General features: G+C 36.9%; 1 protein-coding gene across 1 annotated transcript in view; it reads right to left on the bottom strand.

The window, feature by feature from the left end:
* The window catches only part of LOC148945816 (sorbitol dehydrogenase-like), a 55,299-nt gene extending 48,084 nt beyond the window's left edge, over nucleotides 1–7,215 (bottom strand). Inside the window, exons 1-2 of the mRNA XM_089098503.1 lie at nucleotides 7,052–7,215; nucleotides 3,464–3,497 (exon numbers count right to left, since the gene is read on the bottom strand). Coding sequence (XP_088954629.1) covers nucleotides 3,464–3,497; nucleotides 7,052–7,099 — 82 coding nt within the window. The 5' untranslated portion in view covers nucleotides 7,100–7,215. The remainder of the gene's footprint in view (nucleotides 1–3,463; nucleotides 3,498–7,051) is intronic.
* Nucleotides 7,216–15,374: the final 8,159 nt, after the last annotated feature.

The following is a 15,374-nucleotide window of genomic DNA, read 5'->3' as shown; positions in this document are numbered from 1 at the left end:
TTGGCACCATTTCAAAAGATCTAAAGCTGGCTAATATGACAGGTTCAGCCATTCCTTGTGACTCTCTCCAGTCTGTAGGTAAAAAGTCCAATGTAGCGTCAATGACTTTTTTTTCTATAAGTACATAAACTCACCTCCTTCTCTAGTTTCCTCGTATTGTACCTTTCACTGTCCAACCGAAGAGACAGACATGAAGGAACACAGCTCAGACAAATTAAACTTAAGATGCCAAGAACAGAGTACTTAAGGAACAGCTTCACTTGACATTGTGCTTCAATGATCTTCCTGGGAACTTTATCTCTAAAAGTTTATCTGTCAATTCCTTCAAAAAAAAATTCAACAGTCATCTAAAACCTCATGATGGAGCAATTTAAAATACTAGTGGCAAATCAGATATTTAATTGTACCTCGGTGCCGCGTTTTTTTTAATAAAAATAAATACAAAATAAATCGTTGGATGGCCATTACATAAAAGCTAGCCTTAAACAGTTATACTGTTGAACAGCTATACCGCTTGAATACACAACGCATAGCCTACTCTTTTTCAAGACAGCCAATCATAAAATAACAACACAAGGTATCAGCCAATCATTGGTAACACAAAGCACAATGTAACAGCTAATCATAAAGTAACAACACAAAAGCTGCAATAAGAACCGATATTAGATGACTAGTCACATTTTCGCAGCATATAAGCCTCAATCTAACCGCAAATGTTTGGGGTGTAGGGAGTAGTGTTGGAAGAATCACGAGCCTATTTTCCTGTGTTTTCAAACCAATGTTCATACACAATTTATCCCTCAACCGGGCCTAGGGAAATCGATGAAATACTGATAATAAGATCTGATCCTTACGCTTTTTTAACCTACATAGACCAACTATCAACTTAAATAAAAGCGTTTAAAGCGACTTGATATTTTGATAAGTTATTAGGATATGGGAATAGCAGATATCCCCTATAGAAAGTGATGAAAGAGGAGTGTTCGTCAGTCTGACAGCTTACTTGGGGTAATGCTGCGAGCTGGTAGTATTAGCAGTAATGAACATAAGCTCCATTTTCGGCATAATACAAAAACAGAATCTAAGGATAAAATAAAACAAATTAAGAAAGGTTAATACTCACAGGAGCATTGCAAATATTAATACTCCTGGGAAAGGAGCAGCCCCCCCCCCACATCCCCCTTGCAAACATTTCTGAAAACAGCACCATAGACATTCAACCTTACGTTCTTTGGATAAAATTACGGATAAAATAAAAACAAGTAAGAAAAAAAAAATCTCCATCATGTATGCCACGGCTAAAGCAGAAACTACCCCCTTTGTTTTAAACAAATAACAAAAAAAAACTTGTTTTAACAATGAGCATTTCAGTGAGTTTGAAAGCACTGGCCTAGAAAGTTATGTGTTTACACTAATGAACAAGATTGTTCCAACAATGCTGAACCCTTAAGACCTACCTCGTGATGCACAAGCTTGGGTATGAGAGTCGTCAGCTAACACACGTATGTAGAAATTTATTTTGGAGAGATGGAACATGTCGGAAAATAGGCAAAAGCAGGCAGAAAATGTAGAGGTATTATGTAAAAAATATTTCTAATCATAAAAAAGAGCTTTAATATTGCAAGGGGAGTAAGAAGCCATAGGAAGAAAAAAATCATCCATGTCAATCTGTCATCCATGATGGATGACAGATTGCCAAAGACGATTCTTGTCGGCCAACCATCTAGAATGAAAAGAAAAGTAGAATATCCCCGAATGGATTTCGTAAAGAAAGATTTAAGGGAAGTTTGAGCTTCTCGGGAGGGTGTAAAGAGGGAGGAAGAGCGTGTGTAGCTGTTTTGCCCTCAGGTGGCTTGGTGCTGCAGTGAGTTATTATCATCATCATAGGCAACGCAATTGCCTAAGTAAAGATTATTATTAGTAGTAGTATGCTCCCATAATCCTGTTAAACTCAAACACCCTCGACTAATTTCCTCCAAAGTCCCTATTTACTCCCCAATCCATAACTGGAAATGGAGGTATCGAAATAGTCAGGGGAGTAGCTCTAGCATTTTTATCGGGGGGAGGGGTCCATATCCAGATAGTCAAGGGGCAAGGGCTATTTAATAGCTATTTTCTCCAAATTATTAGGGGGGGGGGGAACTGCCCCCCTTGCCCGTCCCCGAAACGACGCCCCTAAAAACAGTTTGGTACAGTATATATCAATGAGCATCTCAATAGTTGATGTTGTCCAGTTTCAGTCGCTTTTTATTTAGAACCTTATTCTCATTTGTAATTAAAATTTCTTTCTAAATTACTTTTCATTTTCGACTGAATTTCCTTCTCCTTGGATTTCTTCTTTCCAAAGCTTGTTGCATATGTTTGCCCGCTTTTTAATCTTGTTCGACGGCTATTGCCTTTATCTGTGCTTTTTACCGTAGGCATTTGTAAACTTCCTGATCTTATTCCTCACTTGTCTCTTGTTATTCTTTTTCCGTTGTTAGTGTTATTAATTTATTAGTGTTATCAACATGTCTAATTACAATTAATTTATTAACTATGATTATAAACTATACATAATTAGCTTAAACATTATTAATTATGGCGTTTATTTAATTTTCTCCATAAAACCTTACTCGGGGTTTCTACTAAAGGTATTTTTTCTAAAATAAACTTTCCTCTTATGGCACCTGATTAAGAAAATGTTTCCTCTTTTCTGTAATTTCACATCTTCACTTGATGATACAGCATCCTAAAATTGATATTTGGGGAGAAAGGAAAAAAAACCTCACTCTAATTCTTAATATGTGACCTTGATTCAGACTAAAGTGATTTTGAAAATACTTTCTATAAGACAATTTATTAATTTCGCTTATCTATTACGGGATTATCCTGTCTTATCTGCTAGTAATTTCAGATCAGTTTTTTTTGCGGTATTACTTATCTATTTAGGGCACACTTGATTGACAATGTCAATATATGAACACTTTCTGCACGCCTCTTACACAGAGCATGGCGATATGTATTTCCATATTTTTGATAAATAAAACTTTTACATTGATAAGTTATGTTATGTTTAAGTTAGTTAAATTATGAATAACAGCAAAACAGGCAAATTAAATGCAAAATATAGGAAACTATGGCAAAAAAAAACTTTAGCTCTTTTTAAGTCCAAACTAAAAAATAAATCCCGTTAAAAGAACAATCACCATAATTATTTTAATCATATATAACATTTACAACTTAAAAGCTTAAAAGTTGAATATTCTCCAGAATTACGATTATCTTTTCATTGAGATATATGGGCATTCTTCTGTTCTTTCCTCTTCTATGGTCTATATATAAAGTCTTATTCTGCCCACAAAAAAAAGACGCATGGGAATCGCTTGAAACAATGTTATTTGAGGTTTTATTAAGGTCTTTGAGTGCCACTAATTTTAAACTATTTTAAGGACATAAAAAGTAAAAAGTCACTGGAGTTTACCGTTTTCCTTTGGTTCTTCAACTTCATACTTCTCCTAAAACAAACAAAAACCTTTAAACATGGACAAAATTACACAAATACATTGAAATGAATATATATCATTATATCTTGGTATTGAATATTTTCCGCCGTTATCATTCTTCTAAAATTTTAGCCAGGTCAATGAAGATTCTAGTTTCCACTGCATCTATGAATATATAACTTTCATTCTGACAGAAGTTATACTCTAAGCAATTTTCATAGCGATTTTACTTAAAAGGAGGAGCTTGCAGAAGGATTGAGGAGATCTCAACCCTTGGAAAGGACAACAGAAACAAAATCGGCTTACAGCAAATTTAGTATGGCTATGCAAACTGTAGATGTTTAAAGTCGGCAAGCTACAGGATGCAGAAGACTTGTAACTCCTTTTTTCTCAAACTTTATTTGAATTTCATTGTTTTTCGTGTAATTTCTGTTCAACAAACGTATTCAGCTTCATACTGTCCTCAAACAAACAAATGTTTTTATTATGATGTACATTACAGTAAACATATTACAAGGTATATTAAAAGTGAATGCTTATTGCTGTACCCGAGTTAATTAACTGTTGGTAAAGAATGAGGCATGTTCCATTGGAAGGGAGAAAAGATTTTGTGAAGGAAATTCAATTACTTATTCTGAAACTGAATTTTTCATCACGATCAGCGGTAGCTTTACAATTGGATTTTCCCTAAATTCCAGCAAAAGCATGAACCCACTGAAAAAAAACGATACACCAGTTGTGAAATTAGACAAACACATTAAAATCGAAAAACTATTGTAGTACCCGCGTCAATTAGCACTCGTTAAAGAGAAATACTTGCTCTAGTGGAATCGAAAAATGCTCTAATTATGAAACTCAATCATGATCCACGGTAAATTTCACAAGCAAAATCACGAAATATCCCACAAAAGGAGGAACCCACAGAAGAAGCAATATGAAATGACACTGTAACTTTTTGACAAAGCACACTGTAATTTGTAATTTGACAAAGCACATGACACTGTAATTTGACAAAGCACACCTCACTTTCAGTTTGTAAAATAAGCCGGCTACGGGTATATACCCGGCCGAGGCGAGTATATCTATCTAGTAGGTTTCCGTCACAATCAACATTGTAAATTGTGACTGAAGGAATTCGTTTATTTAACCTTTCGCCAGTTGACCCTGTTGATATTAAACTAATCTTGGGCTAAAGCTAAGACTGATTTTTAGTTATCATCTTAGCAATTGCTGTGCTCCATCTTTTCTCTATACACAAAGTTTAGGTTCTTTTAACGATTAATATCACAAACCCTATGGTCCAAGAAAAACCCAAAGAACCCAGAGCGCCATTAACTGGGAAACCAAAAATATATATTAAGCATTTGGAGGTTACTGAACAAGGCCTAAAACAAAATAAATATGAAGTCCTGCTCTTGCGAATGTTCACAAGAAGACAACGGATTTCCACATCACCCATCGTCAACAACAAATCTCTTTTTATAAACAACATCAAGAATCAGCACTAATATCCTTAAAAAAAATCATTCGATTAAATATCCATTTTAGAAATAGTTCACTTATATATTTTTACAATGAATTTTTCCTCTCAAACAAAAATCTTTTTATGTGTTTTTTAAAGGAACCAAGGGCATATTGAGACCAGAATCCTGACTCAGTTCATGACTGTGGTATGAACTGAAGACGACTATTGCACATATGTTCCGTTGAATGTTTTTCACGAACTCCAAATTGATGTAGGTCTATATAGAAAAATGTTTAGCGTTGAGATAACTCATTAACCGCTTCAGCATTGATTTTTCACGTGTTTTAGAAAAGACAAATATGAGAGAGATTGGTCTGCAATTCCCTGGATCCTCACGGTCACTTCTTTTGAAGAGATATCCCTTCTGCCAACTTGAATCGCTGGGGGAATACTCCTAATTGGAGCGACTTATTAACCAAATGACACAGTGGCTTTATAATTGACGAGGACAGGGATTTAATACTTAGGTAGGAAATTGGTCGAAACCGACTGAAGAATTCTTGAGGATTAAATTATTTTCTCTGATTCCTGCTCCTTTACCAGCTCGAGAACCATTGATTTAGAAGACCAATGAACTGCTTCCAAGACTGTACATCAGAAGAAGGAGGCACACCTTCCATCGTTCAAACCTCAATTTAAAGGCCTAAATACTTCAAATATTTCTGGAGACTGGTCTTTCGAACTAACACTGGGAACATTCCACCATTTTCTAAGTCCATGTGTAGACGTTTGTGAAGTTGTTAACGAGCATGTCGGTCAAAGTCATAGTGGGGGGGGGGAAATTTATAGGATTCTTCTGCAATTGCCGAAGAAAGGGGATCAAACACACCAATGGCATAAAGTTTAGGCACAACCAATTCACACTACCCAAACTCCATTTTATAGGCAGCGCGATTGCGCTGCCTAAGTAAAGAACGATGTTGGCACAATGTATTAGTTATTATTTCTTTTTCTTTAGATCAAAAAATACAAATGAATGTGCATTGTCAGTTTAATATACATATACTGATATTTAGTAATCAAAATGTTAATATTATTTGATTTATTAAAGTTATAAGAGTAAAAACATTTATATTTTTTCAGAAAAGTGCAAATTATGTTCTGGCCTTGGGAAGGCATAGGGGGTTTTGAGCCCTACTCCTGTTAATTTCTGCTCGTTTTGATTTTGGCTCGGTTATTTGTTGTAATCTCTTTTCATTTTGGGTTTCATTTATTTATCGATGCTGATTTGTGGTAGTTTCACGCTCAGCTGATTATTCTATTTTATTTTTACTCATTTTTGGTTTAATGGAGTCATTTACTTTTCTTTGAAAAACTTATTTTGTGGAATTTTTTTTTTAATTAATTTACAAACAAGGTCAGTTTTACCTGTTATTATATTTTCACCTCATTTAAATACAGTTTTGGGAAAACACATCAAACAGATGAAAGTCCGAATATTTTTACTTAAAATACGCCTTTTAATGCACATTTCTTTTTTAATTAAATTTCTACCTCCCTGCCTCTCCCTGCATCTCTCGCCCATAGTGTCTGTGATGACATAGTGGATAAATCTTTATTTGGCACTACAGGGCCTGGGGTTCAATCTCAGCTGCCGCAAGGTCGATGCAACGAGCTTTGTAGTCAAAAAGCGTCGTTAATCTATGGACTAAATTAGAGACCTCTAACATAACTTATATAATCCACTACTGAATTCTCGTTACAAGTAACACATAATTTATTTGTTAATAAATAAACACGTTTTCCATTACCATTATCACTCTTACCAAAGATTATTTAAATTTTCGACAATGGGGGAAGGCTATTTGAGATTTTAAATTGCATACAATTGAACCTTTTGCAGCAATTCAATATTTATCAGTTCTAAAAGAAATCTCAAACAATCTAAATAACAAAATTGGAGAACCTTGGAACAAGAGAAAAAAACAAAATGAAATAGCTGAATACAAAAAAAAAACTGGAACTAAACAAATGAAATTGAAATGGAAACTAAATAATGGTTAAAATGAAAGAGAAAAATATATTAAAGCAAACTACAAACCAGCCTAATATCGTAATTTCCATATAAAACTGCTGCAATATTTTCCATGGCTTGATAAACCTTTCAATGTCCTTTAATTACTGACCACTTTTCTACGTCTGATCTTACATTGAAAACATTACCGAACTGAAGATAAAGTCCTCTGAAAATAAAAAGTTATTTTTAGCTTGAGATAAGGGTCTTAAAAAAAACAATTGCCTTAAATTCCATTTGGAAAAACTACAAGTATCGGAACCCTACCTAGTCAAATGCTTAGGATTGTAAGTTCAATTTTTTTCCTTTATGAAGGTGGGACACTTTCCAAGAAAGAAGACTCTTTCACTAAGGTTAATAAGGCTGAAAATGTGGCTACTAAGGCTGGCTCTTTCACTAAGGCTGTCAAAGAAATGAGGCTCGTTCACTAGGCTACTAAGGTTGAAAACGTGGCTACTAAGGCTGGCTATTTCACTAGGGCTTTCAAAGAAAGGAGGCTCTTTCACTAAGGCTACTAAGGCTAAAAATGTGGTCATTCAGGTTGACTCTTTCATTAAGGCTTTCAAAGAAAGAACACTCTTTCACTAAGTCTAATAAGGCTGAAAATGTGGCTATTAAGGCTGACTCATTCACCAAGGCTTCCAAAGAAAGAAGGCTCTTTCACCATGGCTACTAAGGCTGGCTTTTTCATTAAGGCTTTTAAAGAAAGAAGGCTCTTTCACTAAGGCCACAAAGGCTGAAAATGTGGCTACAAAGGCCACTAAGGCATCATGGGAGAGGTAAACATGATAATAACTTGTTGGAAAAATATAGGAACAGCTTTGACGAAAATGCCAATGAACTAAGAAGCTGATAAATCCGAAGATACTTCAAGAAGTCAGAAAAAAGAGTACATATTTTTTTACAATGTACAGCTAAGGATCTTTCCTATGGAAGGGACTACCAACTACGGGGGAAGGGTAAATGTACTTGTCTTGAGTCAAAACTATACTTTAAACTTGCTTTCTTAAGATTTTTTTTGTTCAAACAGTTCGTGATAACGAACTGTAAGTAAGAAGCGACGATGCTCAATAGTAACCGAAACTCTAGACATCATAGTTTTGATAAGAATCGATGGATGAAAAAGATTGAATTTTTATGCTGATTCCAAATATATAAGATTCATTAACTTTAATGTTACCCATCAAAAGTTAAGGGCCTGAGAAAATCTGACCGATTTTTCAAAAAGGGGGAAACACCCCCAAAAAGTCTCGTGGCCTTAATGAAAGCCCCAACATCAGATTCTGCATATCAGAGAACTCTACTCAAGAGCTTTCAGGTTTCTATATACAAAAATGTAGAATTTTGCATTTTTTGCCAGAAGAAAGATCACGTATGAATTTTTATTTGTTTTTTTTCCCCAGGGTGAACATATTAAACCAGTAATTCTAGAAAATCGAGAGAGGACTCAGTTGATCGGAAATCGAAGGTTCTAGCGCCCTTTACAAGTTACCAAAAAGACTGGAGGGCAACCAGAGCCCCTCTTAAGTTCCCTTTTCCCAAAAGACGTGCAATCAACATTTTGATCGGGGATAACATGACCCCGCAGAGCCCCTGGGGAAATGAATGTAACTTGGAAAAATGTGCCCATTTTTTACGTGTACTATTTCTTACTGGGCAGTATACATATATATGTATATATATATATATATTTGGGGGGGGGGGAGGATTTCCTACTTGAAGGCATTTTCAACGGTGAGAATTTTCCGTGGGAAGGAAAGTTTTGGGGGGAACTTTCCACGGGAAATCTTACACTAGGAAAATTTATCAGTATTCCTATACGAAATGCTTTGTATTTGTCTGACTTTGTCTTTGTCAACTCATCCGGGGATATTTTTGGCAGGGTTCAAATTATCTGGAGGATTTTTCCGTAGGGGGAATTTTCCATGTGAGGAATTCTGCGACAGAGATTCTCCATGGGGGAATCTCGCAGGAGAAATTCTACGTGAATAAATTTTCCACGGGAGCAATTTTCTAGTGATAGTGCGGGATTTCCGGGAAAAAAATTCTAAAAGGGGGGGGGGGATTTCCAGCAAGATTTGAAAAACTACCAGAAATTAAAATCAGTTTCAGATAAAAAGTATGCTAAGGAGGATTCTTCAGACAGAATCGTCCAGAATAAATTTTCAGTGAGAATGGAATTGTCCGGGGAGAACTTTCCGGGGGCCAGGTAGTTTACGTTTGAGGAACTTTAGTCAGAGGAAAAGAATTTTCAATGGAGGAGATCCAGATTTCCCGGCATTATTTGAAAAATATTCAGAAATGGATAAGAAAAAAACAAGTTTTTTCACCTGAAAGTAAGGAGCAACGTAAAACTTAAAATGAACAAAAACTATTCCGTATGTGAGGCCCCTGCTTAATATCTCGCTCTTTCCCGCTGGAAATGTTCACGATTCTTTAAAAACGACCCCTGAAATACAAGGGCCGTTTAATTAGAATAAGAAATGTTTGTTTAAGTTTGAAATAAGTTTAGCGTAAAGAGCAATGTATTGAGGAGGGGGCAACCCCTTATATACGGAATAATTTCTTTTAAGAAACGTACTTTAGTACTTTTAAAAAAGATTCGTATTCTATTAAATGGCCCTTGAGTTCGAGGAGTCTTTCTTACAAAATTGGGACGAACAGTCAAACTATAGCGTAAAGAACAAGGTATTGAGGAGCAGGCAACCACTTCATATATGGAATAATTTCTGTTCGTTTTGAGTTTTAATGTTGCACCTTACTTTCAGTTCAAAAACTTTTTTTTTATGTAACGTCTTATCGTTTTTTAAATAATGCCGGTAAACCTGGCTCATCTTCTATGAACAATTCCCTCCTCTAACGGGAAACTCCTCCTTGGAAAGTTCTTCTCATGTAAAATAAACCTCTCCCAGTAAAATTTCTTCCGGACAATTCCATCCTCGCTTAAAATCCCCCCCCTCCGTACAATTTCTTGCAGAAACTTCAGCCTCCGAAATTCTCCTTAGCGAACTTTCATTTGAAAAAGACTAAGTTGTAGTCGTTTTTCCGATCACTCCAGAAATATCCCTTTCCGTTGAAATTATTTCCTGGAAATCCAAAAATGCAGAAAATTTCACTCAGACAATTCCCCGGAACATCTTCATATGCTAAAGCGAATGGGCAAAGACAAATTAAGACAGATAAAAATAACTTTGTATATAAATTCTGTCAAATCTCCCTAATGTAAAATTTCCCCTGGAAAGTCCCCCCCCCCCAGAAATTTCCCTCCACACAGAAAATTATTCCCATGGAAACCCATCCAAAGCAAAAAATCCCCTCCCCCGAAAAATGTCTGTATGCTTCCCAATAACAACTACTACACATAAACATTGGGCAAATTTTATAACTTAAAGACCAATTCTCAGGGGCTAGGGGAGGGGTATTTCCAAAGACATAGTTTTTGGGACTTGTCAACTGTGCTAAACAAAAGGGCTATCTCAAGATTTTGATAAGACAAATTTGGGAAAAAAGAGCGAGGAAGGGGGAGGGCAAGTTACCCTCCAATCTTTTTGGTCACGCCTAAAGGCACGAGAACTTTTCATTTCTGTTAAAATGAGTTCTCTCCCGATGTTCTAGGGACATTTAGTCGGTAGGATCATCCATGGACAAAAAAAAATAATAAAAATAAACACGTATCCCTCATCTTTCTTCTGAAAAAAACAAAAACAAAAGTCCAAATTTTTGCAGATAGGAGCTTGAAACTCAACAATAGGGTCCTCTGATACGCTGAGCCTGATGGTGTGATTTTCATTAAGATTCCTTGACTTTAAGGGGGTGTTTCCACCCTTTCTCGAAAATCAGGCAAATTTTCTCAGTGTCGTAGCTTTTGATAGGTAACACTAAATTTAATGAATCTTATATACTTGGAATTAGCATAATAAGCGGATTCTTTTGATATATTTATTGATATCAAAATTCCGCTTTTTAGAGTTTCGGTTTCTATTTAGCCGTGTCGCTCCTTACTTACAATTCGTTACCACGAACTGTTTGAAAGTTTTTTTTGTTTTTTTTTTAATATGAACAAGACTTATGCCTAGAGTTATGAATGAGACTTTTACCTAGGACAGGTGACTCTAATGAAACATTAGTGTTAACTTGGTATGAGGATAGGGGCAAATCCAGGCTATTGTTTTATATGAGAATTAAACTGATCATAGGCAGCGCAATAGCGCTGCCTAAGTAAATAACGATGTTGGCACAATGTATTATTATTTTATTTTTTTTTCTCCATACCCGGGCACTTCGTATTGAAGGAGTTGTCGTAGAAATTTCGAAAAGGGCTCATTCAATTGGAAATTGGAGTGGCTAGTGCCCTTTTTAATAGTCGAAAGTTATTGGAGGGCCACTAGCCCCCCCCCCCCCCGCCCCTCAATCCCCCAAACACATCCAATAAATATTTAGAGGCAGCCATTTTGTTCGGATTAGGTTACTTAAAGACATACAATATGTTTTTTAGAGAGACACTCCCCCAAAGCCCACAGGGCAAGGTTTATACAATATGCTTCGAGGGCACATAAGAAGGATATTGGCAAAATGAATTATGCATTATTTTTCCTTTAGACCAGGGCACTTCGTATCGAAGAAGTTGTCGTAGAAACTTCGAAAAGAACTCATTCAATCGGAAATTGGAGTGGCTTGTGCCCTTTTTAATAGTCGAAAGTGATTGGAAGGCAACTAACACCCCTTCCACGCCCACCATTATTTTCCCAAAACACATCCAATCAAAATTTTGATATAGTCATTTTGTTCAAAGTTGTTGATTTCCAGACAGAAATTATGTTTTTGAGAAGGACACTCCCCCACAGCCTTCAGGGCGAGGGTTGTAATTTATGCTTCCACGCAGTTTAAAGTTCAGGAAATTATACCTTTGAGCAGGACACTCCCCCACAGTCTTCAGGGCAAGGGATGTAAGTTAGGCCCTGGGGGCATATAAGGTTTTTATAGAAGGCGCTGTCGTAAAAACTTTAAAAAAGGATCATTCGATTGGAAATTCAAAGGGCTAGTGCCTTTTTTAATACTCGAAAGTGATTGGAGGGCAACTAGCCCCCCTCCCTCCTCCACGCCCATCATTCCCTCAAACACATCCAATCAATATTTTGAGATAGCCAATTTGTTCAGCGTAGTTGATTTCCAGATAGAAAATATGTTTTTGAGGAGGACACTCCCTCCCAAAACCTCGGGGCAAGGATTTTTAGTTATGCCCTGAGGGCATATAAGAACGATGTTGGCACAATGTATTTATTTATTTTTTTTCCTTTAGAGCAGGGCACTTCGTATCGAAGAAAGTGTCGTAGAAACTTCAATAAGGGCTCATTCAATTGGAAATTGGAGTGGCTTGTGCCCTTTTTAGAAGTCGAAAGTGATTGGAAGACAACTAACACACCTTCCACGCCCCCCATTTCCCGAAACACATCCAGTCAAAATTTTGAGATAGCCACTTTTTTAAATAAAAAAAAGCGTAGTTGATTTCCGGATAGAAATTATGTTTTTGAAAAGGACAATCCCCCAAAACCTTCAGGGCAAGGGTTGTAAGTTATGCCCTGGGGCATATAAGGTTTTTATAGAAGGCGTTTTCGTAGAAACTTCAAAAAAGCTCATTCGGTTGGAAGTTCAAAGATCTAGTGCCCTTTTTAATAGTCGAAAATTATTGGAAGGCAACTAACCCCCCTCTGAAGCCCACCTTTTCCCCAAACACATCCAATCAAACTTTTGATATAGCCATTTTATTCAACGTAGTTTTAAGTTCTGGATATTAAGTCTTTGAGGATGACGACCCCCTCACAGCCCTAAGGGCAAGGGTTGTAAGTTATGCCCTGGGGGCATATAAGGTTTTTATAGAACGCTTTGTCATATAAACTTCAAAAAGGGCTCATTCGATTAGAAATTGAAATGGCTGGTGCCCTTTTTAATAGTCGAAAGTAGTTGGAAGGCAAACAACACCCCTTCCACGCCCACCATTTCCCCAAACCCATCCAATCAAAATTTTGAGATGGCCATTTTGTTCCACATTGTTTAAAGTTCAGGAAATTATACCTTTGAGCAGGACACTCCCCCACAGTCTTCAGGGCAAGGGTTGTAAGTTATGCCCTGGGGACACATAAGGTTTTTATAGAAGGCGCTGTCGTAAATACTTCAAAAAAGGCTCATTCTATTGGAAATTCAAAGTGCTAGTGCCTTTTTTAATAGTCAAAAGTGATTGGCGGTTAACTAACCCCCCCCCCCACGCCCATCACTCCCCCAAACACATCCAATCAAAATTTTGAGATAGCCATTTTGTTCAGCGTAGTTGATTTCCGGATAGAAAATATGTTTTTGAGGAGGACATTCCCCCACAACCCTCAGGGAAAGGATTTTAAATTATGCCCTGAGGGCATATAAGAACGATGTTGGCACAATGTATTTATTATTTTTTCCTTTTGAGCAGGGCACTTCGCATCGAAAAAGTTTTCGTAGAAACTTCAAAAAGGTCTCATTCGATTAGAAATTGGTGTGGCTAGTGCCCTTTTTAATAGTCGAAAGTGATTGGAAGGCAACCAACACCCCTTCCACGCCCACCATTTCCCCAAACACATCCAATCAAAATTTTGAGATAGCCATTTTGTTCCACGCAGTTTAAAGTTCAGAAAATAATACCTTTCAGCAGGCCACTCCCCTACAGTCTTCAGGGCAAGGGTTATAAGTTATGTTCTGGGGGCATATAAGTTTTTATTGAAATCTTTGTCGTAGAAACTTGAAAAAGGGCTCAATCGATTGGAAATTCAAAGATCTAGTACCCTTTTTAATAGTCAAAAGTGATTTGAGGGCAACTAACCCCCCTCTCTCCCCCACCTTTTCCCCAAACACATCCAATCAAAATTTTTAGTTAGCCATTTTGTTCAGCGTAGTTGATTTCCAGATAGAAATCATGTTTTTGAGGAGGATACTTCCCCACAGCCCTCAGGGCAAGGGTTATAAGTTTTCCCTGGGGGCATATAAGGTTTTTATAGAAAGCGTTGTCATAGAGACTTCAAAAAGGGCTCATTTGATTGGATATTGAAATGCCTACTTTTTAATAGTCGAAAGTGAGTGGAGAGTAATTAACCCCCCTCTCACGACAACCATTTCCCCAAAAACATTCAATCAAAGTTTAGAGATAGCCATTTTGTTCAACGTAGTTGAAAGTTCTGGAAATTATCTATTTAAGGATGACAAACCCCCCAGAGCGCCCAGGGCAAAAGTTGTAAGTTTTGCCTTGTGGGCATATAATGGTTTTATAGATAGAGTTGTCGTAAAACCTTCAAAAGCGGTTCAATCAATTGAAAATTGAGAGGGCTAGTGCCCTTTTAGTTGAAAGTGATAGTGAATAGTTGAAAGTGATTGGAGGGTAACTAACCCCCCTCTCACGCCCACCATTCCCCCAAACCCATCCCATAAAATTTTTCATATAACCCTTTTTTTGAACGTTGCAGAATGTTCTGGAAATTATGTCTTTGAGGATGACCCCCCCCCCCGCTCTCAAGGCAAGGGTTGTAAGTTATGCCCTGGGGGCATATAAGGATTTTATTGTAAATGCTGTCGTAGAAAATTCAAAAGGTCTCATTTGATTGGAAGTTGAAAGGGCTAGTGCCTTTTTTAATAGTTGAAAGTGATTGGAGAGGGACTAACGCCCCTCTCACGCCCACCATTTTCCCAGACACATCCAATCAAAATTTTGAGACCAATCAAAATTTTGTCTAACGTAGTGGAAAGTTCTGGAAATTAGGTCTTAGAAGATGACAACTACCCTCACAGCCCTTAGGGTAAGGGTTGTAATTTATGCCCTGGGGGCATATAAGGTGTTTATAAAAAGCGTTGTCGATCGAAGGCCTTGTGCCCTTTTTAACAGTCGAAAGTTATTGGAAGGCTTGACATTTTTATAGTAAAGATCGATGTGGGCATAATGTATTATTTAGTTGTTGTTGTTGTTGTTTAGACCAGGGCACTTCGTATCGAAGGAATTGTCGTAGGAACTTCGAAAAGGGCTCATTCAATTGAAAATAGAACGAGCTGATGCCCTTTTTAATAGTCGAAAGTAATCAGAGGGAAACTAATCCCCCTCCCACGCCCACCCTCTCATTTCTCTTTATGTTTAAAAACTAAATGTTGCCATAAGATTAAATCAAAATGCCCATTGTTAATGCTAATTCCCAATACGGCATTTCAGCAGTAGCACAAGAACGACGGAGATTATTGTGTTCAAACTGTCGGGGCAACTTCTGCTCTGAAAATTTAACCAGGTCAAAGTAGAGTAAGTATATCTAAGTTATCAAAGAAAGTAAACAGATTTTTTTGC

This window comes from Artemia sp. Qi Xiang Cuo, chromosome 12, assembly GCF_049724085.1.
Source record: "Artemia sp. Qi Xiang Cuo chromosome 12, ASM4972408v1, whole genome shotgun sequence".
NCBI lineage: Eukaryota > Metazoa > Arthropoda > Branchiopoda > Anostraca > Artemiidae > Artemia > Artemia sp. Qi Xiang Cuo.
The sequence above is the reverse complement of the archived record's forward strand: the minus strand, read 5'-3'. Positions and strand labels throughout refer to the sequence as shown.